The 27983-nt window shown below is 41.8% G+C and overlaps 1 protein-coding gene across 3 annotated transcripts; it reads right to left on the bottom strand.

Moving 5' to 3' along the window:
- Nucleotides 1-360: 360 nt before the first annotated feature.
- Nucleotides 361-21721, bottom strand: LOC116463687 (group XIIB secretory phospholipase A2-like protein). 3 transcript variants are annotated; one of them, XM_032146897.1, is made up of 4 exons: nt 21390-21721; nt 9298-9386; nt 7817-7982; nt 361-1336 (listed from the first exon to the last, which is right to left on the bottom strand). In XM_032146897.1, exons 1-4 carry the CDS (start codon nt 21598-21600, stop codon nt 1215-1217), a joined length of 588 nt encoding a protein of 195 aa, XP_032002788.1. In that variant the 5' UTR covers nt 21601-21721; the 3' UTR covers nt 361-1214. The 3 variants fall into 3 exon arrangements, with proteins under 3 accessions (XP_032002788.1, XP_032002789.1, XP_032002790.1); XM_032146898.1 differs by having other exon boundaries at nt 361-1333; XM_032146899.1 differs by lacking the exon at nt 9298-9386.
- Nucleotides 21722-27983: the final 6262 nt, after the last annotated feature.

The raw sequence follows: 27983 nt of genomic DNA, 5'->3' as shown, positions 1-27983 counted from the left end.
ACCCCATCTCTACTAAAAATACAAAAATTAGCTGGGCGTGGTGGTGGGCACCTGTAATCCCAGCTACTCGGGAGGCTGAGGCAGGAGAATCGCTTGAACCCAGGAGGCACAGGTTGCAGTGAGCCAAGATATGGCCACTGAACTCCAGCCTGGGCGACAGAGTGAGACTCTCTCTCAAAAAAACAAACATACAAAAACAACAACGACAAAAAAAAAAAAAACAGGCTTTGGGCTAGACTTGGCCCATGGGACTTAGTGGGCCAATTCCTGCTCTAGATTAGTGGCCCCCAGCCCTTCTGTGCAGCAGAATCACCTGGAAAACATTTATAAAATACCAGTGCATATTTATTGGTTTGTTTTAAAGGATCCTCAGGTGATTCTAATCCATGGTTAGGGTTGAGACCCACAAGTTAGGGAATGGCCACTTGTCTCTCACTCCCGACAGGCTGCAGGGACTTTTCCTAGCTAGCTCCATTAGTAACTCTTACCAAGTACATCTCAGATCTTAGCATGACTCTAACACCATTTAGTAACTGGTAATACCAACAGGGGTAGGTCACCGGAGGGAAAAATGAATCCTCAGAGACCTAATTCCATCTGACCTTCCCCTCCATTGGCCTTAATCAGGTAAGCCTCTGAGCCTGCCCACCTGTTTTTCTCTGTTTAGCATCAGTGGGAATAACTGTGGTCATTGGTGGAACTTACCGGGTTGGGTTTTGGTCTCTTCTAAGTGAAATGGAAGCATATTGGTGATAATGGAATTCATTCATCTCTTTCCAAATGTTCTAAAAAGTACACTTTATTAAATGTGAGATGCTTACTGGCAACTGAAACATGGGCCAGCAGAAAGTCATTGCCTCCCAAATGGCTGAACTCCCCACAATTTCACTCATGAATATAATCATCAGGTCCAGGAATTGCAGGGTTTGCTTGCATTTTAGTCTTTAAGCTAAGAACTGAATTTCCAGGCAAACGTGTCTTGGTTGGGGAGAGCAGTCTTAAATGAAGAGTAGCCTTCAAACCACTCCATGTCTTTTTTCAAATTTCCTCAAAGGATAGGACTCATTTTCCAGCTGTAAAAAAATGTTCCTTTCTCCTGCTTTGTGGTGTCCAAACTGTTGGAAGAATGAATGAGTCATGCTGACTCGAAGACTGACATCTTGAAGGCTGACAGCTGTGGTGTCACTCAAAACCAAGGAGGAATCACTTCTTCCTCATAACTCTTCCTTCTCCTCCTCTGCACAGATGCAAGCTGCCCGCTGACTATTCATAAAGGGGCGGCAGCCCAAAGTCCACACGGTGTTGAACACAGTGTCAACCAGGGAATCACAGGCTGCTTGAAAAAGATGAAGAGGGACAGAAAGGTTAACACTAATTTTGAAGAGTATTTCCAGGGATGACATGATACCCAGAGGAAAGTAGAGACAATAATCCAAATACAAAATTCAAAGGAAGGGCATCCATTTCAGAGAATGTTCTCAGAAAAGCTCCCATCCAATCCAGTAAAGCAGAAGACACCTGGAGGTGCCCTCACATGTGGGCCCTTGGTCAAAACAATGGTGAGCAACCAGAACCTCCCACACCACCATGCTCACTCCATGGAGAATATTTTTTGCAGAAGATTCCCTCACATGAACAACTATGTTTCCCATAGCTTTCCCATCTATGGCCATACCACCCAGAACACACCCAATCTCGCCTATAGCTTTCACTGTTCAAGTATTGGATGAACAACCATTCATTGATGGAGAAACATTTGCATGGCTTGGATATGTTGGTTAGCCACTGTCTCAGGAGCCAAGGATACAGAGACAAAAGGCATCCTCAATTAAGGACTGTACAGTTTGGATAAAGAGGTGGACAGGTAAACAGACAGGTGGTATGGAAGCCCACAGAAAGGGTCTCTATCCCTTTGCAGCAAGGGTTATTAGGAGAGGTATCTGAGAGGAAGTAAGATATCTAAGTTTAAACTTCAAGAATGGTCAGGAAAATGAAGTACTGATGCATACTAAAACATGGATGAATCTTGAAAACATTATGCTAAGCAAAAGAAGCCAGACACAAAAGGCCACATATTGTATGATTCCATTTATATGAAATTTCCAGAATAGGCAATCCATACAGAGAGTAAAATAGTGGTTGTCTAGGGCTGGGGTGGGGTAGGGGAGGTAGTGAGTAGTGACCGCTAATGGCTACAGGGTTTCTTTTGGGACTAATGAAAATGTTCTGGAATTAGATTGTGGTGATGGTTGTACAACTCTGTGAATATACAAAAACCACTGAAGTGTATACTTTTAAAGGGTAAATTTTATAGTATGTGAATGATATATCAATTTTTTTAAGTTGGTTCATTGAAAAGATAAAAAATGTTAACAAAGTTTTAGCTAGACTAACCAAGAAAAAAAGAGAGGACTCAAATTACCAAATTCAGGAACGAGAGAGAAATGTCACTAACAATCTTACAGAAATAAAAAGGATTAGGGCCGGGCGCGGTGGCTCACGCCTGTAATCCCAGCACTTTGGGAGGCCGAAGCAGGCAGATCACGAGGTCAGGAGACCTCCTGGCTAACAAGACCATCCCAGCTAACACAGTGAAACCCCGTCTCTACTAAAAATACAAAAAATTTGCCAGGCATGGTGGCGGGCCCTGTAGTCCCAGCTACTCAGGAGGCTGAGGCAGGAGAATGGCATGAACCCAAAGGCAGAGCTTGCAGTGAGCCGAGATCGCACCATTGCACTCCAGCCTGGGTGATAGAGCGAGACTCCATCTCAAAAAAATAAAAATAAAAAGGATTATAAGGGAATACTATGAATAACTACATGCCAAAAAATGTTGATAACTTGGATGGAATGGACAAATTTGTAGAGAGACATGAACTGCTGAAACTGACTCAAGAATAGAAAATATGAATAGATTACTAGTGTATATAAATACAATTACTAACCCAAGCTCGTGATTTAGTAATTAAAGACTTCCCCAAAGAAACCCAGTTCTACTTGGCTTTACTGGGGAATTTTACCAAACATTTAAAGAATTAATATCAATCCTTTCTAAGCTTTTTAAAAAATTAGGAGAGAAGGGATCACTGCCCAACTCATTTTATGAGGTCAATATTACTCTGATACCAAAACAAAAGACATCACAAAAATAATAAACTATAGACTAGTATCTCTTATGAATATGGATGCAAAATCTTCCACAAAATACTAGTAAACTGAATCCAGCAACATATAAAAAGGTTTACATCATGACTAAGTGGGATTTAGCCTAAGAATGCTAAACCATACTAAAATCAATTAATATGATACACTACATCAATAGAATATAGAACAAATACCACATGATCATCTCAATAGATGCAGAAAAAACATTTGAAAACATCCAACACTTTTTCACGATAAAAACACTCGGCCAGGTGCAGTGGCTCATGCCTGTAATCCTAGCACTTTGGGAGACCGAGGCAGGTGGAGCACCTGAGGTCGGGAGTTCGAGACCAGCCTGGCCAAAATGGCGAAACCCCATCTCTACTAAAAATACAAAAATTAGCTGGGCATGGTGGCGGGCACCTGTAATCCCAGCTACTCAGGAGGCCGAGGCAGGAGAATTGCTTGAACCCAGGGTGCAGAGGTTGCAGTGAGCCAAGATCACACCACTTCACTCCAGCCTGGGCGTAAGAGTGAAACTCCATCTCAGAAAAAAAAAAAAAGAAAAAGAAAAATTAAAAGAAAACACTCAACAAACTGGGAAAAGAGGAGAACTCCCACAACCTAACAAAGGCCATCTAGAGACAGCCATAGCTAAGAATCATGCTCAATGGTGAAAGACAAAATGCTTTTACTCTAAGATCAGGAACAAGACAAAATGTCCACTCGCAACACTTCTATTCAATGTTGTATTGGAAGCTCTAGCCAGGGCAATTAGGCAAGAGAAAAAAATTTTAAAAATCCAAATTGGAAAGGAAGATGATATGCAGATGGCATTATCTTATATATAAAAAAGACTATGGAATCCATGAAAAAAATATATTAGAACTAAGGAGTTATTTCAGCTGGGTTGCAGGATATAAGATCAATGTACAAAAATCAAATGAATTTCTATACATTATTAATAAATGATCTGAAAATAAAATTTAAATACAATTACATTTCAATAGCATTAAAAAGAATAAAATACTTAGGAATAAATTTAACAGAAGTCCAAGATTTGTACTGTGAAAACTATAAACATATTGTTGAACTAAATTAAAGAAGACCTAAATAAATGGAAAGGACATTGGTATAGATATAATTTTGTTAAGATGGCAATATTCTCAAATTGATCTATAGATTCAACAATAACCCTCTCAAAATTCTAGCTGCCATTCCTTGGAGAAATTAACAAGCAGTTCCTAAAATTCATATGGAAATGTGAGGGATCCAGAATATCCAAAATAGTCTTGACAAAAAAGTACACAGTTTAAGAACACATCTTGATTTCAAAATTTACTGCGTAACAACAGTAACAGACAGCATGGTCCTGACATAGATCAGTGGAATAGAATTGAGCATCTAGAAATAAATCCTAACCTTTATGCTAACCTTTATGGTCAATTGATTTTTGACAAGGGTGCAAAAATAATTTAACATAGGAAAGAATAGTCTTTTCAACAAACGGTGCCAGAACAACTGAATATCCACATAGAAAAGAATGAAATTGGACCTTTTTCTTACACCAATATTAATTCAAAATGAATCGCAAACCTAAATGTAAGAGCAGTAACAATTAAACTCTTAGAAGAAAACGTGAGTAAATCTTTGTGACCTTGGGTTAGGCAAAGGATTAATACATATGACACCAAAAGTACAAGTGACAAAAGAATAGATTCAAAAATAGATAAATTGGACTTAGAATTTGAAACTTCTGTGCTACCAATAATACTATCAAGAAAGTAGAGGGAAAAAAAACAAACAAACAAAAAAAAGGGGGAGAAAATGTTTGCTAATCATATATCTGATAAAGGACTTGAATATATAAAGAACTCTTACAACTCAATAATAAAAAGACACTACAATTTAAAAAGGGCCACAGGATCCTAATAGACATCCAAGTATACGTGCAATGGCCCATAAGCACATAAAGAGATGCCCAACATCAGTAACTGTCAGGGAAATGCAAATCAAAACCACCATGAGATACAACTTCACGTGGAGTAGGGTCTATAATTAAAAAGACAGATAATGACAAATATTGGTGAAGATGTGGAAAAACCTGAGCCTTCACAGTTTGCTGGTGGGAATGCAAAATGGTACAGCCACTTTGGAAAACAGTTTGGCAGCTCTTCAAAATGTTAAACACAGAGTTACCATTTAGCCCAACAATTCCTCTCCTAGATACAAAAGAAATGAAAACATATGTTTCCACAAAAATTTCTGCATAAATGTTCATAGCAGTATTATTCATACTAGCCAGAATGTAGAAACAACCCAAATGTCCATCAATTGATGAATGGATACAGAAAATATGTTACAGCCATACAATGGAATATTATTCAACAATAAAAAGGAATGAAATACTGATACATTCTACAACATGGATAAACCTTGCCAAGTGAAATAAGTCAGTCACAGAAAACCATATATTGTATGATTCCATTTATATGAAATGTCCAGAATAGGCAGTTCTAGAGGTAGAAAGTAGATTCGTGATTTCCTCGAGCTGGGCAGGGGGAGTTTGGGGACAGACTGTTAATGGCCCTGGGGTTCCTTTTCAGGGTGATATGTTCTAAAATTGACTGTGGGATTGACTGCATAACTCTGTGAACATATTTAAAAGCATTTAAATGAGTGAATTGTATCATGTGTGAATTGTAGCTTAATAAATCTGTTTCAACAACAACAAAAAATGAATGATTAGGGCATTTCACACAGGGGCAGAAGGGAATGGGCCATCAACCCAAGTAGTTTGATTCACCAGGTTGGAAACACTTTGTGTAGATTCTACGAAGGGACATTTCTGAGCCTACTGAGGCCCATAAGGAAAAATCAAATATTCTGTGATAAAAATGAGAAATAAGCAATCTTTGAAAATGCTTTTTGATGGGTGGATTCACCTCACAGATGGAACCTGTGTTTTGATTCACCAGGTAGGAAACACTCTTTTTGTAGAATCTACAAAGGGACATTTCTGAGCCCATTGAGACCTATAAGAAAAACATCTAATATCCTATGATAAAAACTAGAAACAAGCTATCTGAAAATGCTTTGTGATGTGTGGATGCATCTCACAGAAAGGAAACTGTGTTTTGATTCACCACGTTGGAAACACTCTTTTTGTAGAATCTACGAAGGGACAGTTCTGAGCCCACTGAGGCAGGAGTCAGGAGACAGACCAGAAATGTCCAAGATAATGGTGGAGAGAAAGGCTAGGGCTGAATCAAAAAGGGCCATGTACGGCATACTGAGGAGTTTGGATTTCATCCGTAAGGAGGAGGAATCTATTGAATGATTTACATAGGGGGTTGAGATGATCACATTCGTGTGGCATACCTGGTCCCAATGGTGACCATCAATTAGATGGGACACAGAGACTGGGTTAATTTGCAGTAACCAAGCAAGTAGGATATGAAAGAGATATTTGGGAGAATTAATCAATAGGACATTGCTTGCAGGAAGTAACTTGACCTGACCCTAGATTAGCAGCAGGTACTTTTTCACCCTCTGTAGAAACAGAATAGAATGATACTCCCTTTCATAGGGCACGCTGAATTATTCACATTTCCAAGCCCTCACACCTTCACCTCCAGACTGCACTCTAGACATTGATCTATGAAAAGATCCAAAATTCTCTCTACTGCAGACACTCTCTGTGGTGTGGAGCCAGCTCTTTATCAGCCTGCATTTCAACTCTTACCATCTAAAAATAGAAAATGCTAATTCATACCTGGATATAATATCCTGGCTTCAGAAACCGAGAGCGTAAAAACTTTTCCTAAGTAAATTAGGAAAAAAGAAATTATAGTCAGTGCTAGAAACTAGGTAGCAAAGCAGTTGTTTAAAATAACTATCCTTGCTGGGTGTGGTGGCTCACACCTATAATCCCAGCACTTTGGGAGGCTGAGGTGGGCAGATCGCTTGAGTTCAGGAGTTCGAGACCAGCCTGGGCAACATGGCGTGACCCCATCTCTACTAAAAATACAAAAATCAGCTGGGCATGGTGATGGGTGCCTGTAATCCCAGATACGTGGGAGGCTGAGGCACAGGAATCGCTTGAACTCAGAAAGCAGAGGTTGTAGTGAGCTGAGATCACACCGCTGCACTCCAGCCTGGGCAACAGAGTGAGATTCTGTCTCAAAAAAGCTTTTTAAAAATTTAAATAAAATAATTATCCTTAAGTATATAGAGATCTTTATGCAGAAAAGGTTTTTTGAGCTCCTACACTGACTGAAAACAAAATTTAAAAAAAAAAGCTTAAGCCAAACCAAGTGGTCCTATAAGGAATAATTCCTGATATGGAAAATTATTTAACAGTGGAATGGATAATCCAAGCCAGTTGGGCAATTCCTTCTCCAGCCTTAAATGATAGATTTTTATTTTTCTGGGAAGGCTTTGGTATAGCCGTTTACCTTCAGGAGTGGTGCCAGCAGCTCGCCGGCAGGACAGCAAGCACTTGAGTGAAGGAGTGCCCAGAATCTTTCCTTCACCATTTCTTGCTCAGCCACAGTGTTCCATAAAGAATATTCAGTGAGCTCTGATGATCTCTTTGAGTCAAGGGGTTCTGGCTATATCTCGGTGTGAAAACAGGAACAAAACTCCCTGTACATGCCATTGAGATACCTACCTTCCACTTTGGAGACAAAGCCCAGACTCCGCTTAAGGTCAGAGCAGATCGAGTGGAGACACCATCGGAATTTTGCATCACAGCGATATTTGTTGGCACCGCAAGTGTCATAACAGACATCCAGCTGGTTGCAGCACTTTGTCATTGCTGGAATGCCCAAGTCCATCTGTGGAAAAGTGAAGGAAGGGAAAAGAAGGGGAAGAAATGCCACGTTTAGACTAAGGACCTTAGGCAACCTTGCCCACCTTGTTATTAACTAGCTGGTTCTCACATTTCTATCGCATATCCTGATCAATTCAGAAACACCAATGACTCCGTAGAATACCAACAGTCACAGGATTACAAGTTTTCATTGTTACTTAGTTCTTAGTTCAATAAGTGATTCTGGCCATTTTTCACCTTTTTTTTTTTTAAATGTTAGTAATTTTAAAATTCAGAGGCAGCTTACAGTAATGAAAATAGAGACCAGAAGGGTAGTCAAGAGAGCAGAGCCACAGGGCTTGTAAATTTAATTAACACTTAACAGTCCCATATGAGATTTTGTGTGAGCAAAGGATTCTACGGCTAAGAAGTATAAAAAAAAATTCAGCCTCAGTTCATCAAGAGATCACCAGCATCCCAGACAGCAGTATTTTAAGGGTGTGCGTGTGTGTGCGTGTGTGTGCGTGTGTGTGTGTGTTGGAAAGTAGAGTGGGTATAGAACACACAGCTCCTGATCACAAGAGGACTGTGGTCAAACCATAACATCTCACACACACCCATGATTACTAAGCATCCTATAAACAACTGTAAATGTAGTGGCATAAACTGTGTCACTAAGTTCATAAAATGTCACATGTGTCTGGGTACAGTGGCTCACGGCTGTAATCCCAGCACTTTGGGAGGCCAAGGTGGGTGGATCACTTCAGGCCAGGAGTTCGAGACCACCCTGGCCAACATGGTGAAACCCCGTTTCTACTAAAAATACAAAAATTAGCAGGGCGTGGGGTGTGTGTGTGTGTGTGTGTGTGTGTGTGTGCAGATTTCTATGATGTCAGCACTCCAAACATAGCCAGTTTGGCACTACTAACATGAAGTCAGCTGCTTGTAAAAGTCATGACAATATGTAACAATCAGCTCTCACTGGCAAGCACCAGCTGGCTCCGGCACATCACTGGAATGGTCCACTAATTTCAATAAATCAAACCTGTCAGATGTATCTCAAATTAAGTTATGTCATGATGCCCTAAGTCTCAGCTGACATTTTCAGTGGTGATTTCAAAGTTCTGATCCACCACCAAGGGCTTATCTGAGGGACAGCTGTCCCTGAGAAAAGGAAATCAGATATCTTCTTTGAAAATTCTCTCCCTCATATCCAATTTAAAATACTTCATTGTATTGTTCAACTTTTTTCCAGAAACAATCACTTCCATCAAGGATAACTCTAGGATTGCTCTCAGTCAAAACCAACCAACCAAGAAGGTAATGCTGGCAGTACATACACTTTCTGGTACCTTGAGACCCAGGAAATAGGAGCCGCAGCCGTTGGGCTCTTGGGGCTTGTAGCCAGGTCTGGGCATTGGTGCCTTTCCTTGCAGGAGGAAGAAAGGAAAGAAGCAAGAAGAAATATTTAGAAATCAAGCATTTGGGAACATTCGTCAAATGAAAATTTTCTAAAAGCATATTTCACTTTTTCTTTAAAAGTCACTGTTCCTCACATCCAAATCAGGTGATGATGATGATGATGTCACAGAAGAATAATGACTTTCAAACCACTTTGACTTTTTCTCCTAATCTCAAAAAATTTCATGAGCACTTTTTTTTTTTTTTTTTTTTTGAGACAAGGTCTCTCTCTGTTTCCCAGGCTGGAGTGCAGTGGTGTGACCTTGGCTCACTGCAACCTCTGCCTCCTGGGTTCAAGCGATTCTCCTGACTCAACCTCCCGAGTAGCTGGGATTACAGGCATGTGCCACCACGCCCAGCTAATTTTTGTATTTTTAGTAGAGACAGGGTTTCACCATGTTGGCCAGGTTGGTCTCGAACTCCTGACCTCAAGTGATCCACCCGCCTTGGCCTCCCAAAGTGCTGGGATTACAGGCGTGAGCCACCGCACCCAATGAGCACTTATTTACTGACATTTCTAATGTTTTTTAAGTGCATAACATTGAAGATAAGGGCCATGGCAAAACCCAACTAAAACTCAAGGTTCCTCATTCCTTCACTGCAAGACCACTCACCACTCAAAGAACAAAAAGAACACAACTTGATCATACACTTAAGGAATCGGAATTGTAGCAGCACCACAAAAGGGTTTAACTTGCAGGAAATTCAAGCAAGATTCCATAAATGTAGACAGAGTATTATTGAGCAAAGAGCAAAGAAATCACCCTGATATGATATCTTAGGCATTTCCTTCATAGAACTAAGCAGAAATGATCTGAACAGCTTTGAATTTCTGTTTTTTAAGATCTTTCAAATGTGTAGAGAGAAGCTATATCAGCTGTATCAATGGCAGTGCTCACAGGTAAAGATAACCTTGACCTGAGATGACCTCAGGACAGCCATCTGCAGTGGGTATTTTATCCCATTATCCAGATAAGAAACTCGGGCTAAGAGGTCATATGATTTGCCTACCATCATAGAGAAAGTGAGGGAAATAGGATATAAAGTCAGATTTCCTGTTTGTCTCCAAAGTCTATGCTCCTTCACCACATCTCTGCCTCTTTTTAGGAGATACAAGACCTAGTGTTAAGACTGGGGAAATGTGCTAAGAATAATTAATCCTTAGAATAAGGCATATGACCGTTTCTTTCTTTCTCTCTCTTTCTTTCTTTCTTTTTCTTTTTCTTTCTTTCTTTCTTTCCTTTTCTTTCTTTCCTTTTTCTTCCTTCCTTCCTTTCTTCCTTCCTTCCCTCCTTCTCTCCTTCCTTCCTTCCTCCTTTTCTTCTTCTGCTTTTCTTCTTTCTCCTTCCTTCTTTCCTTCCTTCTTCTCCTACCAGGTATTTATTTTTAATTATTTTATATTATGAAATATTTCAAAACTGTTGAAAATCAGAGAAACAAACAGCCATGTACCAAATGCACAAACATAATAAATGTTAACATTTGCCAAACTTGCTATAAATTTTTTTTTTTTTAATTAAATGTGACAGTTCAAGTACAGGTTCAGGTGCAGTTGAAGCCTCTTTGCACTCATCATTCTGTTTTAATTTTTAGATACTCAGTTTATGTTTTAAAGCCCTCACTTCGTATCATTCTGCAAAATTGTCTTGATTATTCTTGGACCTTTACTCTCACAAAGAATTTTGCAACTTTTTTGAATTTGTAGAATCAACTTAGTAAATTCTACAAGAAAGATGGCCAAGAGTTTGATTTAAAAATCCATCGAATGTATAGATTTGGAGACAATTGCCTTTCTTAGGATACTCAGTCTTCCCAAATATGAACACGGTATAGTTCTGTATTTACTTAGGTCTTTCTGTATGTCATTCAACAGAGCACTGCAATTTTCTCCATATGTGTATTATACTTTCTATATACCTATATTATTCAGATCCTTAAACAAGATAGAATATCTCATAAAAATCCAGAGCTAAGACTCATGCCTCTGGTATAGTAAATCTGCACTTTCCTGGAACCCAGGCTGCTTCTAGCTTTCTGCTCTGCCAGCCCTAGAGTGTAGCCCTGGCTCTCATGGTCTAATATGGCACTTGAGCCAACACATCCATATTACCTGTAGCAGAATGGCAGGAGTTGGAAGGGTCCAGCCCCTCTCTTCAGTAAACACTCCAGAATGTTATACATGGCACTTCCTCATACTTCCCTCTGGCCAGACCTTAATCAAATGGCAAAATCTGGTTGCCAAGGTGGGCTAGGAAATGAAGTGGGCAGCCATGAGCCCAGCTAAAACGTGGAAGGAGGGGCTTTATACTGTAGAAAAGGGGAAGAATGGATATTAGGGGACACTAAGCAGTTTCTACCACAGTTTGGGTATTTGTTGCTGTGATACATGTGGTTATAAGATTGTGGTCCAAGATGACTTCCAATGATCCCCACCTCCTGGTATTCACCTCCTTGTATATAGTCCCAGGAGTGGTCTGTGTGACCCAGAGAATACTGCAGAAGTGGAGGTGTGTTCCTCCTAAGATTAAGCTATAAAAGAGCATGATTTCTGTCTTGGGCTCTCTTACTCTCCCTCTCTCTCACCGTTCACTCTAGGGGAAGTTATGTCATGAACAGTGCCATGGAACGACCCATGTGGCAAAGAACTAAAACCTCCTGCCAATAGCCACGTGAATTTAACAAGAGATCCTCCAGCCCCAGCTGCATCTCCAGAGATGGCAGCATCAGCTGGGCAGCATGACCTCAACCTTAGGAGAAACTGAGCCAGAATTGCCCAGCAAAGCTACTCCAGGATCCCTGAACCTCAGCAACTGTGTGATATAATCTTTGCTATTGTAAGCTGCTAAGTTTCGAGGTACCTTGTTGCTCAATAACATATAACTGTTGCAGTTGCCATTATGATTTTTTTTTTCAGACGGAATCTCGCTCTGTCGCCCAGGCTGGAGTGCAGTGGTGCAATCTTGGCTCACCACAATCTCCGCCTCCCAAGTTCAAGTCATTCTCCTGCCTCAGCCTCCTGAGTAGCTGGGGTTACAGGCGCGCACCACCACACCCAGCTAATCTTTGTATTTTTAGTAGAGATGGGGTTTCACCATATTGGCCAGGCTGGTCTCGAACTCCTGGCCTCAAGTGATCCACCCACCTTGGCTTCCCAAAGTGCTGGGATTACAGGCGTGAGCCACCTTGCCTGGCCTGCCATTATGATTTTAATCTCTGTTATATTTTTTCTATGACAGCTTTATTGAGCTGTAATTCATATATACATTCACTCATTTAATGTGTACGATTCAATGGTTTTGGCATATCCACAGAGTTGTCCAGTCAACACCATAATCTAATTTTAGAACATTATAATCTCAAAAAGAAATCCTGTACCCATTAGCCACCTCTCCCATCTCCCTACCCGCAGCCCTAGGCAACTCCTTCACATGAATTAAATCATACAACATGTGGCCTTTTGTGTCTGGCTTCTTTCTCTTAGCATAATGTTTTCTGGTTTCATACATGTTGTAGTATGTATCAGTACTTAAGTTCTCTTTATTAACAGAAAAACTTTCCATTGTATAGACATACCACATTTTTTTGCCCATTCATCGGTTAATAGACATTTGGGTTGTTTTCACCTTTTAGTAATACTGCTACAAATATTTGTAGACAGGTTTTTGTGTGGACATGTGTTTCATTTCTCCATAAGAATAGGATTGCTGGGTCATATGGTAACACTGTTGAACATTTTAAGGAATTGCCACACTGTTTTCCAAAATGGCTGCACCACATTCCCAGCAGCAATGCGTGAGGGTTCCCATTTCTCCACATCCTCACTAACACTTGCTATTGTCTGTCTTTTTTATTGTAGCCATCCTGGTGGAAGTGAGGTGGTGTTTCACAGTAGTTTTGATTTGCATTTCTCTAACGATTATGTTGAGCATCTTTTTATGTGCTTATTTGCCATTCATATAAATTCTTTTGGAAAATGTCTATTTAAATCCTCTACCCACTCTATAATTGAGTTATTTATCTTTTTACTGTTGAGTCGTAGGTGTTCTTTATGTATTTTGGAAGCAAGTGCCTTGTCAAATCTGCAAATATTTTGTGCCATTCTGTGGGTTGTCTTTTTACTTTTTTGATGGTGTAACTATTCATTTTCATCTTTTTTTTTTTAAGAGATGGGGTCCCACTCTGTCACCCAGGTTGGAGTGCAGTGCAGTGGCATAATCATAGCTCACTGCAGCTTCAAACTCCCGGGTTCAAGTGATCCTCCTGCCTCAGCTGTCCAACTGGCTATGACTGCAGGTGCATGCCATCATGCATGGCTAACTTGTAAGTTTTTTTTATAGAGATGGGGTCTTGCTATGTTGCCCAGGCTGGTCTTAAACTCCTAGGCTCAAGCAGCTCTCCAACCTCAGCTTAATGAGCTGCTAGAATTACAAGCATGAGCCACTGTGCCCTGCTTCTTTTCTTTTTTTATTTTATTTTTTGAGACAGGGTCTCTCACTCTGTCACCCAGGCAGGAGTGCAGTGGTGTGATCTTGGCACACTGCAGCCTCAATCTCCCAGGCCCAAGCAAGCCTCCCACCTCAGCCTCCCTAGTAGCTGGGACTACAAGTGCTGTTACTGCACCTGACTAATTTTTGTATTTTTTGTGGAGATGGGGTTTGGCTATGTTGCCCAAGCTAGTCTTGAATTCCCAGACTGAAGTTATCCACCCATCTTGGCCTCCCAAAGGGCTAGGATTATAGGCATAAGCCACAGCACCCAGCCTTCTTTTTCTTATTGAGGTGAAATTCAGATAACATAAAATTAACCACCTTAAAGTATGCAATTAAGTACATTCACAATGTTGTACAACCATCACCTTTATCTAGTTCAAAAACATTTTCATCACCCCCAAGGTAGACCTTGTGCCCATTCAGCAGTCATTCCCTGTCTCAGGCAGTTTGGATGCTATAACAAAAATACCATAGACTGGATGGCTTACACGGCAGAAATTTATTCCTCACGGTGCTGAAGGCTGGGAATTCCAAGATCAGGGTGCCAGTGCATTCCGTGTCTGGTGAGGGCCTTCTTCCTGGCTTGCAGACGGCCTTGTCTTCTCTTCTTTCTCTTTCTCTTCTTACGAGGACACTAGTCTCATCACGGTAGCCCCACACTCAAGATAGCGTCTCAGCTCACTACAACCTCCGCCTCCTGTGTTCAAGCCATTCTCCTGCCTCAGCCTCCTGAGTAGCTGGGATTACAGGCGCCTGCCACCACGCCTGGCTAATTTTTTGTGTTTTTAGTAGAGACAGGGTTTCACCATGTTGTCCAGGCTGGTCTCAAATGCTTGACCTCAAGTGATCTGCCCTCCTTGGCCTCCCAAAGTGCTGGGGTTACAGGCGTGAGCCACGTTGCCCAGCCAGAGAGTGAAACATCTTTTTAATAACTTTGCTGAAAAGGGCATTTGCCACAGACTTGGCTCGGTTTCTTGGGTTGCCCTCTGCCTTCTTGCCCACGATAACTCATAGAAGATAAAACTCTGGGCCGGGCACGGTGGCTCACGCTTGTAATCCCAGCACTTTGGGAGGCTGAGGCGGGCGGATCACGAGGTCAGGAGATCGAGACCACGGTGAAACCCCGTCTCTACTAAAAATACAAAAAATTAGCCGGGCGTGGTGGCGGGCGCCTGTAGTCCCAGCTACTCGGAGAGGCTGAGGCAGGAGAATGGCGTGAACCCGGGAGGCGGAGCTTGCAGTGAGCCGAGATCGCGCCACTGCACTCCAGCCTGGGCGACAGAGCAAGACTCCGTCTCAAAAAAAAAAAAAAAAAAAAAAGAAGATAAAACTCTGCTATTCTAGTTTGAAAGATACCGGAATGGAATTCCTATCCAGCCTGCAGCTGATGATGGTTATTTTTATTTTATTTAATGTTTTATGTTAACTGCAGAAATTCTATTTAGAAATGAAGCTGAAAGTATAAGTTCTAAGACAAAAGGTAATGGTTTTAGTCTAGGCAGAAACAGAAATCATTCAAGGATACCATATCCTCAAATTATCGTTTGAGTAGCTTATGGTTGATGTTTTAAGTCTAGGCATTAGTAATGTATCATATCCACACATGTTTTATTTTCTGGCTGGAGCTGTTTATAGGAGTGAGAGGCCGACAACTTGATCCTGTTCAAATTCAAATTTTAGTGTTCATAAAAAAAGTTTTATTGGAACACAGCCACACTATTATGATTTAGCTATGGCTGCTTTCACAGAAAAAACAGCAGAATACTGTTTAATCTTGATGTGAGGATGGTTTTCTAATCAAGACATAAATTCAGAAGCCATAAAGAAAGAGACTGACAGATTTGATCTTATAAAACTTAAAAGCTTCTGAATAAAGCGAAATACCATAAAAGTCTTAAAAGACCAACTGGAGGGAGATCGAGAAGTGTTAGCCAAGAATCCCAAGAGCTCTACCTGCCAGCGGTAGACACTGCCTCTTGGGCCCACCCTTTTATCTCTCTGTCACTGGAAACAGCAGTAAAAACTTTCAGGGTTTTGTGTCCCAGGGCAAGAGTTTTGCCTTCCCGGGAGGGTGTGTCCATCCTCTCCACCCAGCTGGTTCCCCCAAGGTGCTAGCAGGGAGTGAGTACGCTTTATTAAAAGGTACATCTGCAGAGAACCACTGTGGCACACATTTACCTGTGTAACCAAACTGCACATCCTGCACATGTACCCCAGAACTTAAAAATCAACATTAAAAAAAGGATTAACATTTATATTTCCAAAAGAAATTCACGGGAGTGCTTTTTTCCTATCTCAGGCAGCAATAGTTCTTATCACTCCTCTTTTAAATTTTGCCACTCTGTTGGCTAAAAGCGGTATCTCATTGTTACTTTAATTTGTAAGCCCCTGATCAATACTGAATTCAACCATATTATTTGTATGCAAACCATTTAGTTTTTCTTTTCTGTCAATTGCCTATTTCCATTCTTTGCTCATTTTTCTTTTAGATCTTTCGCCTACCTATTTCTTCATAGTTTGTAAGAACCTTTTTGTAGTATACATACTATGTCTTTGTCATTTGTTTTACAATTTTCCACTCAATAATATATTTCTATTAATGTTGTATTGTTATAAAGAACAGATAATGATACCAAATGAATAACATGAGTATTTACTAAACTATTATAGGCATGGCTTCATCAACAACCCCAACTAGCTGTCTCAAACATGAGAAAATAAAATAATTTCCAGGCCGGGCACGGTGGCTCACACCTGTAATCCCAGCACTTCAGGAGGCCCAGCAGGGAAATCACCTGAGGTCAGGAGTTTGAGACCAGCCTGGCCAACATGGTGAAACCCCGTCTCTACTAAAAATACAAAGTAGCTAGGCGTGGTGGCGCATGCCTGTAATCCCAGCTACGCCAGGAGGCTTAGGTAGGAGAATCATTTGAACCTGGAAGGCGGAGGTTGCAGTGAGCCAAGATGGTACCACTGCACTCCAGCCTGGGTGACAGAGGGAGACTCCGTCTCAAGAAAAACAAAATTCCAGAAAAAAAGAGAAAGGTATGTCCTCCTTCCTCCCAGAAACACTCAGATGCACCATGACTAATACATCAATGGAACACAGCAGGACAGAGGCAATTCTCCTGAAGAGAAGAACTCTGTATTTCAGTCGCTAAAACAGATTAAGTTACTACGTAAAGTAGGGTGACCAATTTGTCCTGGTTTGCCTGGTACCGTCCCGGTGGTAGTACTGAAAGTCCCACATCCCAGGAGCATCTCCCCTCCTCCCTGAGTCCCCAGCAGACTAGGAGGTCAGTCGCCCAAAAACTAGAATAATCTGTTTGCCTCTAAGCCAGTGGCTGTTTTCTTTTTTTGGGCTCTGGATCCCCTGGAGAATCTGATGAAGTCTTTGAGTTATTTCCCTGGAAAAAGATACAAACTCACAGGTTTATAAAATTTTGCTGTAAAACTTCAGATAAAAATTCTCTTTAAAAAATAGACTGATATTTATTTTTATTTATTTATTTATTTGTTTATTTTTGAAACTTAATCTCGCTCTGTTGCCCAAGCTGGAGTGCAATGGCGTGATCTCGGCTCACTGCAACCTCTTCCTCCAGGGTTCAAGTGATTCTCCTGCCTCAGCCTCCCAAGTATCTGGGATTACGGGGCGCGCCACCACGCCCGGCTAATTTTTGTATTTTTAGTACAGATGGGGTTTCACCATGCTGGCCAGGCTGGTCTCAAACTCCTGACCTCAAATGATCCACCCGCCTCAGCCTCCTAAAGTGCTGGGATTACAATAGACAGATATTTAAAGAAACTTTTAAGATACTCTTGGAACTAAATCCAGGAAGAAATTCATTTTCAGGATCTTTTATTAAAGTGTGAAAGCGTGAACAGTATCATTATAGAAACTCTGCTCCATTGACCCAACTCCAGAGACCTTCGTGAGGCAGATAACTCTTCAGTCGTTGTTCTCTTGAGGGACTTCTTTCAGAAGCTGAGAGGCTGTTGTCCAGCCACTGGGATTTCTGGGATTTTTCATTTTTATGTTGAAAGAGAGCTGGAAGAATCTGAATACAATTAACCTGTTCACTAGACTCTCTTTCTCATAACGTTTATAAAATTTGTTTGGTACCTGCCATGCTCTATATATACCACTGATTCTTTATGTGTGTTATCTTTAATTCTCACAACACCTTTGCAAGGTGGGTATTAGTAACATTATTTTTACATATTTGAGGAAACTAAGGTTGAGAGAGTCAGATAACTCGCCCAAGGTCACCAGCAATGGGGTATTTTCTCCTAAATTCAAACCCACGATTTTTCCATTACTATGCTTATTTCTCAAAGTCTGGTTCAAAGACTACCCATTAAAAGTGTGGTTCCAAGGTCCCACCACAGACCTACTGCATCAGAATCTCTGGAGGTGGAAAAGGGTATCTATATTTTGGAAGCGATTCTCAAGGAAATCTTGTTTGCATTGGTACAGACTCCTTTTTTTTTTTTTTTTTTTTTGAGGCGGAGTCTCGCTCTGTTGCCCAGGCTGGAGTGCAATGGTGAGATCTCGGCTCACTGCAAGCTCTGCCTCCCAGGTTCACGCCATTCTCCTGCCTCAGCCTCCCGAGTAGCTGGAACTACTGGCACCCGCCACCACACCCGGCTAGTTTTTTTTGTATTTTTAATAGAGACAGGGTTTCACCATGTTAGCCAGGATGGTCTCGATCTCCTGACCTCGTGATCTGCCTGCCTCAGGCTCCCAAAGTGCTGGGATTACAGGCGTGAGCCACTGCGCCCAGCTGGTACAGACTCCTTAATAACAGTTGTGCTAGGTATGCCATTGACACACGCTGGATCTTGTCATATTTATAGCCCACCTGTTTGACAAGTAGAGATTTTGTGTATTGGCACGAGAACAAATTACTTTAGATATGAGAAGCACGGAAAACAATGTTGACATGCTATCATGGGCTACCAGGATACATACACAGTTTTATCTGCCTGCATAATTTAACCTGTGGGCTGAAGTTCTCTAAGAATGACGTCATAGAATGGCACTCCTTTACCTTGGCTGTGCTTTGCAATCACCTGGGAAAAATGTTAAAATACTGATGTCTGGGGCCAACCCACAGAAATTTTGATTTAATTGATTTGGTGCCAGGTGTTGTTAAAGCCCCTCAGGTGATCTGAAGTGTACCCAAGTTAGAAAGCCACTGTTTGAGTAGTTAGTACCTATCAAAGGTAAAATCTGGCTGGTGCCGTGGCTCACGCCTATAATCCCAGCAATTTGGGAGGCCAAGTTTGGAGGATTGCTTGAGCCCTGGAGTTGGAGACCAGCCTGGGCAAGATGGTGAGATTCCCTTCTCTACAAAAAGTTACAAAATTATCTGGGCATAGTGGCGCACAGCTGTAGCCCAAGCTAACTGGGAGGCTGAGGCAGGAGGATCTCCTAAGCCCAGAATCTCCTACTAATCAGAAACACCTGGGGTGGGGCCCGGCGATCTGTTTGAATCAGGCCTCCAGGGGCTTCAATTCACAGGTGAGTTTGAGAACCACTACTTAAAAGACGAGCACAGTGCATGAGAGAGGTGTCTCAAAGCAAACTACAAAAGAGCAGACTCGTTGTTAGGTGTTGTCTGTTCAAAAGATTGCTCGATTCACACACAGTCAGTTTGAGAAGGTATCTTTCGGGCACAGCCGCCAGGTTTTTGGCTCTACTGTGTTCCAAGGTAAGGAGGCGTAACCGCCCATTTTTCTAAGTGTTTTTCAGGCCCCTCGTTGAACAGGTTGTTTTACACAAAGTGAGAAGAGTTATTTGCCTTCCTCTTCTATTTACTCTTCCCATCCCCCACCAGTTGCTGCTGGCTTCCACCCTGCCCAGCCAGAGGCTCTGCAACTAAAATTTGCTTAAGTCTTTTAATGCTGTTTTCCTAGAGAAGGAAGAAGGCATTTGGTTCTTGATTTCCTAATAAAAATTCCTGCTGTTGCCTATTTGCTGAACTACAGATACTAGTCCTGTGTTGCCTTTAGGAAGGAAAAAACCTGTGTTGATTCCAATGTCTGAAGTGAGTCAACCCCTTCCCTGCCCCATCCATTCAAACGGGGTGAGCATAATCCAGTGGCAAGGCCTCTGCGTTGGTCCAACTGCCTTGGACAAATACATGGTTTTAGGGCCAGGTGGGTCCTAACAGACCAGGCATTTTTCTCTGTGAAACTTTCACAAAGAAGCTGCAGCATAGATGGTTAAAACATAGATTTTAACCATAGATTGTTAAAACATCTATGCTGCAAAACTTTGGGTCCTGATGCAATGATTAACCATTACCTCCTAGTCACTCTTAGTGTATAAGGAAGCGATTTTCCCCACTCAAAAAGGAATAGAGAGACTTATGGGTGAGTCCGGGAAGTATGTAGTTTTTTTGTGCATCTCTTCAAAGCTGACTTTGCTGAGTATTTGGAGAAAATATTTCTCAAATGTGTTTTCCTGTTAGGCTAAACTGACTCACCATTTTCATTTCTAATCCCATGATGAGATAGTTGATAAACCATAAAACTAATGCTACCTGAGACCTGAGACTGTGCATGCTTTGGAAAACGTTTTCACGCGCATTGGCAATTACACTATGCCACCCGGCTTCAAGGCCTGGGGCTCCACATTTTGCTCCCATTACATTAATTTCCAGGGCCCAGTGAAGGAAGCAGTGGGACCAGGGGCTCCGTGCCGGCAGCCAGGTGTGCACCTTATCTCCTGTGTACCCCCAGTCATATTCAGGCAAGGTAGGGGAAGTGCTCCTGCCAGCTCACAATTCTACATGTGGCGCCAAGCCCGGGGGACAGCCCCTGGGATCCCTGGTGAGCCACGAACCCTTCCTCTCCACAGCAGGCCTGTCACTGCCGAGGCTGCAGGCAGGGACAGCTCCCTTGAGAAAGTCCAGCAAATTGATGCCAGTCAGGAACTGAGAACTGGGAGGACGGTGTGAACTGCAGCAGGGGGAAGGGAGAATTTGTTTCCAAGCTGAGCACAGAGCAGCTGAGGAGGTGGTTTCGCCCCGTGGCCGATTTTTCTCTGAATGTTCGGCTTCAGTTTTCATCCCTGGGAACTCCTCACAGAGACCTCTCATACCCACCCTCCTTCTTCCCACCCCAGGTACCCTTTTTCCTAAGATCTGCCTCACAACAAACTCATTAAAATGGCCCAGGGAAGGTTTCCCAGATACAATACAGGAAGTTCAGTGAAATGTGAGTTTGAGATAAACAACGAAGAATTTGTCAGGATAAATATGTCCCAGATATTTCACTGGACATACTTATACTAATGACTTATTTGTTGTTTATTTGGATTTCACATTTCACTGGGTGTCCTACATTTTTATCTGCTAAATCTGGCAGCTCTAAGTGGATAACAGGAAAAAGTGCAAGACAGATAGTGACCTCTCTAGGGCTGTTCATGGGTCCACCAGCAACAGTTTTTACAGAAAGAGAAACCGCACACTCACCATATCGGCACCTGTACTGACAGACTCCATTCTTCCCTCCCAGCAGCTCCAGAAAAGAATCGAAGTAGCTGTTGACAGATTCAAAGCTTCCCCGGAGGTGCCGAAGGCCCCAGTCTGAATAGGACTCCTCTGCATCAGGGCTCGTGTCGCTCTGAGCCAGGCCACCCCCAAGGCTGAGCCACAAAACCAAGAAGCCACTGGCCAGCTTCATCCTGCAGCCAGGTAGGTACTGGCTTCTCTCCTCAAACCCCAGCCAGTGTCCCAGAAGTCCAGGGACAAACCCCCTACCCAGATGTCAGGCAGGACTGGGAAAGGGATTATCTGGAACATTCAATCTGTCTGTTCCCCAGAGGTGGACTTTAAACATAGCTATGGAGGTTGGGATGAGATCAGGGCAATTAGAAAGAGGGCAAAGGTTAGGGAGTGGGGAGGGCCAGGGAGAGAGAACACTTCAAAGTGGATTCTACTACCCTGGAGGGAGGGAGATGTTGGCCAGCTTCTGAGACGCAGGAACGGTGAAGGATTTGGAGTTCTACCCCGATCAGCTTGTTAACCTATTGATCAGTTACAAGTGTGGCTCTTCAGGGCCAGCCTCTTGATAGAAGAGCTTGACCGAAGGTCCTAGCCGCACCCCTCAGCCGGCTACCTACACAGTCTCCAAAGAGAGTCAGGAGGATGTGTAAAGGGCTCAGGAAAGCCCCAGCCGTAGGAATTAATAGTCACTTTACCAAGGGTCACGATATTGTCAGAGTAGGCACCAAGTGTGTGTTAAGTAGAAGTTCAGATTTGAGACCCTAGCTTCTGCTTTGGAACCCACCTGGCTCTGACTCATAAATCCTCTAATCTGGCAGAGCTCCCAGATGTAGCCATCTGAGTGCAGGGACATTTTTGCTTCTATTTACAGCAGTATCTTTGTTTACACTCAGCGTAAGTGGATCATAAGACAAGATCTACAGATGGTCCAAGGACGATTCTGGGGGCACTCGGCCCTCCTGGTGGTGTTTTTCCTTTGAGTTACTTAAAAGTCAGAGGGTTTATCAAATAGTCTATTTGGGAGTGTAGGCTTTTAAGATTGTTGACTGAAGTCTAGTGTTCTGGCATCATTTTCAGTTTAGACTCTGCTTTTAGTTGTGTGAAGAAATGCCATCTATAAAATCACTAGTCTAGGGCCGGGCATGCCTGTAATCCCAGCATGGTGGCACATGCCTGTAATCCCAGCATTTGGGAGGCCAAGGCGTTTGGATCACCTGAGGTCAGGAGTTTGAGACCAGCCTGGCCAACATGGCGAAACTCTGTCTCTACTGAAAATACAAAAATTAGCCAGGCAAGGTAGCAGCCGCCTATAATCCCAGCTACTAGGAAGGCCAAGGCAGGAGAATCACTTGAACCCAGGAGGTGGAGGTTGCAGTGAGCCAAGAGCACGCCATTGCACTCCAGCATGGGTGACAAGAGCAAAACTCTGTCTCAAAAAAAATAATAATAAAATAATCACCAGTCTATAAAAATGATACCTTTATGGACCACATGAATCACTTAGCTCCTTTCTCAAATGTTTGTCTGGAAAGCCCCATGGAAAATAATGAATTAAATGAATTAATTTCCTCATTTTCAGTCAATGTGTTTGGCTAAAGACTCAGACTCCAGGAAGGGCAGTGGTTAAAAATTATTCATAGTCACGACAATGCCACCCAATATTTTAAAGCATCTATACTTTTTCAAACCACTTTCATACATATGCACATACACAGAGGCACACACATACACATGCACATATGCACAAATGTTCATGCCAGTTTCATGAAGCAGGTTAAATATTCCCATTTGGCAGTGAGAAAACTGATGCAGAGGGTGAGTGGCTTGATCAAAGCTGGACAGGCTATCAATGGGAAAGCTGGCACCAGGGCCAGCTACATAATTTCTAGGGCTTCATCAAAACAAAACTGCAAATGCATAGCTCCTTTTCCAAAAGCAGGGGAACTTGCCATTAAAATACTAACTATAGGCTGGGCGCGGTGGCTCACATCTGTAATCCCAGGACTTTGGGGGGCCGAGGCAGGCGGATTGCCTGAGGTCAAGGGTTCAAGACCAGTCTGGCCAACATGGTGAAACCCCGTCTCTACTAAAAATACAAAAAGATTAGCCCAGCATGGTGGCGTGCGCCTGTAATCCCAGCTACTCAGGAGGCTGAGGCAGGGGAATTGCTTGAACCAGGGAAGTGGAGGTTGCAGTGAGCCAAGATCATGCCACTGCACTCCAGCCTGGGTGACAGAGTGAAACTCTGCCTCAAAAAAAAAAAAAAAAAAAGCTAACCATAAAGCTTTTTCCTTTAAAAAATGTTTTATTATTTGTAAAATATAATAAGGTTAATGGAGATACATGAGTATCAATATATACATAAATTTTTTTAAAATTGGTGTCATAATTTTATATAATACTATATATTACTTTATAAGCATGCAATATCTTGATCATAGGATTTTTCTGACTGGCTTTTCTGAAAATTCATTGATTAGGTCATCAAAGTTTATACTTCTAACAACCTAATTTTTAATCAGTATAACAGAAAGTGATGTCAGTTGCTCTTGGTAATTGTAAGATGGCAAGGAATATTTGATACTTTTTCATTTTGAGAAGGATCTTTTTGCTGACATGACTGTTACTAGAGCTGTTAATAGCATTGTCCCCCCATTTCTTGAAACTTTATACATTTTTAAATTGTGGTAAACTATACATAACATATTTACCATTTTAACCATTTTTAAGTGTGCAATGCAGTGGCATTAAGAACATTCATACATTGTTGTGCAACCGTCACCACTATCCATCTCCAGAACTTTTTCATCATCCCAAACTGAGACTCTGTTCCCATTAAGTGATAAGTCCCCATTCCCCGTTTCCCCAGCCCCTGGCAGCCACTATTCTACTTTTTGTTCTTAGGAATTTGCCTATTCTAGGTACCTCACATAAATGGAATAATATGTGTCCTTTTGTGTCCGGCTGATTTCATTTAGTATAATTTTAAGTTCATCCATGTGGTATGTATCAATACTTCACTGAGAATACTGCTGCTATGAATACTGGTGTACACATACCCATTCAAGTCCCTGCTTTTGATTCTTTTGGGTATTATATACCTAGAAGTGGGTTTGCTGATGGTAATTCTGTGTTTAACTTTTGAAGAACCATTATACTGCTTTCCACAGTGGCTGTACCATTTTACATTCCTGCCAGCAATGGACAAGATTTCTAATTTCTCCATATCCTTGTCAATACTTGTTGTTTTCCTTTTTTTTCTTTTTTTTGACAATAGTCATCCTAATGAGTGTGAGGTAGTATCTCATGCGTCTCCCTCATAATTAGTGATGTTGAGCATCTTTTCATGTGCTTATTGGCTATTTGTATATTTTCTTCGGAGAAACATCTATTTAAGACCTTTGTCCATTTTTCAATTGGGTTTTTTGTTATTGTTGAGTGTCAGAAGTTCTTTATATACTCTGGATATTAATCTCTTATCAAGGCCAGGCACGGTGGCTCATGCCTGTAATCCCAGCACTTTGGGAGGCTGAGGTGGGTGGATTGCTTGAGCTCAGGAGTTCAAGATCAGCCTAGGCAACATGGCGAAATCCCACCACTACAAAAAAATACAAAAATTAGCCAGATGTAGTGGTGTGTGCCTGTAGTTCTAGCTACCCAGGGGGCTAAGGGGGGAGGATGGTTTGAGCCCAGGAGGTTGAGGCTGCAGTGAGCTGAGAATGTGCCATGGCACTCCAGCCTGGGCAAAAGAGCAAGACCCTGTCTCAAATAATAATAATAATAATAATAATAATAATAGTAATCTCTTATCAGATATATAATTTGCATACATTTTCTCCCATTCTCTTGGTTGCCTTTTCACTCTTTGGTAGTGTCCTTTGCACAAAAGTTTTAAATTTTGATGAAGTCCAATTTATCTATTTTTTTGTCCTTTGTTGACTGTGATTTTGTGTCATAGCCAACAAAGTGTTGGCAAATCCAAGGTCATGAAGATCTTGACCCTATATTTTCTTGAAGAGTCTTAGAGTTTTAGCTCTTATGTCTTTGATCCATTTTAAAATATGACATAACAGGGTTGGGAGCTGTGGCTCACCCCTGTAACCCCAGCACTTTGGGAGGCCAAGGAGGGCGGATCGCTCAAGTCCAAGAGTTCAAGACCAGTCTGGGAAACACAGGGACGTTGTCTCTACAAACAAAATACAAAAAATCAGCCGGGCATGATGGCATTTGCCTATAGTCCCAGCTACTCTGGAGGCTGAAGTGGGAGGATTGCTTTAGCCCAGGAGGTGGAGGTTGTGGTAAGCCAAGATTGTGCCACTGCACTCCAGCCTAGGTGACAGAGCAAGACCCTGTCTCAAAATAATAGTAATAATAGTTTTATTTATGTTGCTAGGATTGAGATCCAAGTATGTTTCTTTGGAATTATAGTGGTTTTTTTTGTTTGTTTTTTGTTTTTTTGAGACAGAGTCTCACTCTGTCACCGAGGCTGGAGTGCAGTGGCACAATCTTGGCTCACTGCAATCTCCACCTCCTGAATGCAAGCGATTCTCCTGCCTCAGCCTCCCAAGTAGCTGGGATTATGGGTGCCCACCACCATGCCCAGCTAATTTTTGTATTTTTAGTAGAGACAGGGTTTTACCATGTTGGCCAGGCTGGTCTTGAACTCCCGACCTCAAGTGATCTGCCCATCTCAGCCTCCCAAAGTGCTGGGATTACAGGCATGAGCCACGGTGCCCGGCCTGGAATTATGGATCTTCGGTGTTGGCAGGAATATGAAAGTTAATCTTGTCCAGCAGGTCTTCTAATACTTGAATCCCCTCTATGCTGATCAGCTTTCTTGGTAGCTTCAGAGTTAGCTATTACATTTTTTTTATTATTATACTTTAAGTTTTAGGGTACATGTGCACAATGTGCCAGTTTGTTACCTATGTATCCATGTGCCATGTTGGTGTGCTGCATCCATTAACTCGTCATTTAGCATTAGGTATATCTCCTAATGCTGTCCCTCCCCCCTCCCCCAACCCCACAACAGTCCCCGGAGTGTGATGTTCTCCTTCCTGTGTCCGTGTGTTCTCATTGTTCAATTCCCACCTATGAGTGAGAACATGTGATGTTTGGTTTTCTGTCCTTGCGATAGTTTGCTCAGAATGATGGTTTCCAGTTTCATCCATGTCCCTACAAAGGACATGAACTCATCATTTTTTATGGCTGCATAGTATTCCATGGTGTACATGTGCCACATTTTCTTAATCCAGTCTATCATTGTTGGACATTTGGGTTGGTTCCAACTCTTCGCTATTGTGAATAGTGCCGCAATAAACATACGTGTGCATGTGTTTTTATAGCAGCATGATTTATAGTCCTTTGGGTATATACCCAGTAATGGGATGGCTGGGTCAAATGGTATTTCTACTTCTAGATCCCTGAGGAATCGCCACACTGACTTCCACGATGGTTGAACTAGTTTACAGTCCCACCAACAGTGTAAAAGTGTTCCTATTTCTCCACATACTCTCCAGCACCTGTTGTTTCCTGACATTTTAATGATGGCCATTCTAACTGGTGTGAGATGGTATCTCATTGCGGTTTTGATTTGCATTTCTCTGATGGCCAGTGATGATGAGCATTTTCTCATGTGTTTTTTGGCTGCATAAATGTCTTCTTTTGAGAAGTGTCTGTTCATATCCTTTGCACACTTTTTGATGGAGTTGTTTGTTTTTTTCTTGTAAATTTGTTTGAGTTCATTGTAGATTCTGGATATTAGCCCTTTGTCAGATGAGTAGGTTGCGAAAATTTTCTCCCATTTTGTAGGTTGCCTGTTCACTCTGATGGTAGTTTCTTTTGCTATGCAGAAGCTCTTTAGTTTAATTAGATCCCATTTGTCAATTTTGGCTTTTGTTGTCATTGCTTTTGGTGTTTTAGACATGAAGTCTTATGTAAAGAGGGAATGAATATGTTTTAGTTAGACAATTTAAATATGCTTTTTTTTTTTTTTTTTTTTGAGGCAGGGTCTCACTCAGTCACCTGGAGACAGTGGCTTGATCATGGCTTACTGCAACCTTCACCTCCTGGGCTCGAGCAATGCTTTCTGTTAATGAAAAGAAAATTTAGCCTATTGTGAGCCCCAGTGTTTTTCTCAAAATCATAAAGAATGAAGCAAATGGATTTCTAGAGAAAGAATATAACACACTCCCTTCCTGAGTTGTTTCTATCTAGACTTTTAAGGTTTGACTTCTGCAGTTGCTGACATGGCATCGTTATGATGAGAGATGCTGTCAGTTTTGAATGAGAAACGAAGAATATTGTTGGAACACATAAAGAAAAATTGAGCATTACTTATTGACAAGATGCTTTTCTCTATGTGACAACCAGCATTCACTAACTTAAATTAACAGCATATTTTAGAAATCAGCCTCTTTATACCATGGGTTTTCTAACTCAACATCTTGGTTAGAAATTTAGTGAAGAGAACAGGGTATTTCTGAATGTCAGTCTCATGAATTCTAGCTACACTTTCCATCTGTTTTCATCAAACGCTTGGGTTCCAAATGTCTTTATTCT

Source organism: Hylobates moloch, unplaced genomic scaffold, assembly GCF_009828535.3.
Source record: "Hylobates moloch isolate HMO894 unplaced genomic scaffold, HMol_V3 SCAFFOLD_53, whole genome shotgun sequence".
NCBI lineage: Eukaryota > Metazoa > Chordata > Mammalia > Primates > Hylobatidae > Hylobates > Hylobates moloch.
The sequence above is the reverse complement of the archived record's forward strand: the minus strand, read 5'-3'. Positions and strand labels throughout refer to the sequence as shown.

Coding starts and splice junctions, on each gene's coding strand:
- LOC116463687 (XM_032146897.1), bottom strand. CDS start 21,600: ATGAAGCTGGCCAGTGGCTTCTTGGTTTTGTGGCTCAGCCTTGGGGGT. Junction 9,387..21,389: donor TCAGTACAGGTGCCGATATG/GTGAGTGTGCGG, acceptor TCCTCCTGCAAG/GAAAGGCACCAATGCCCAGA. Junction 1,337..7,816: donor CTTTGTCTCCAAAGTGGAAG/GTAGGTATCTCA, acceptor ATCTTTTTCAAG/CAGCCTGTGATTCCCTGGTT.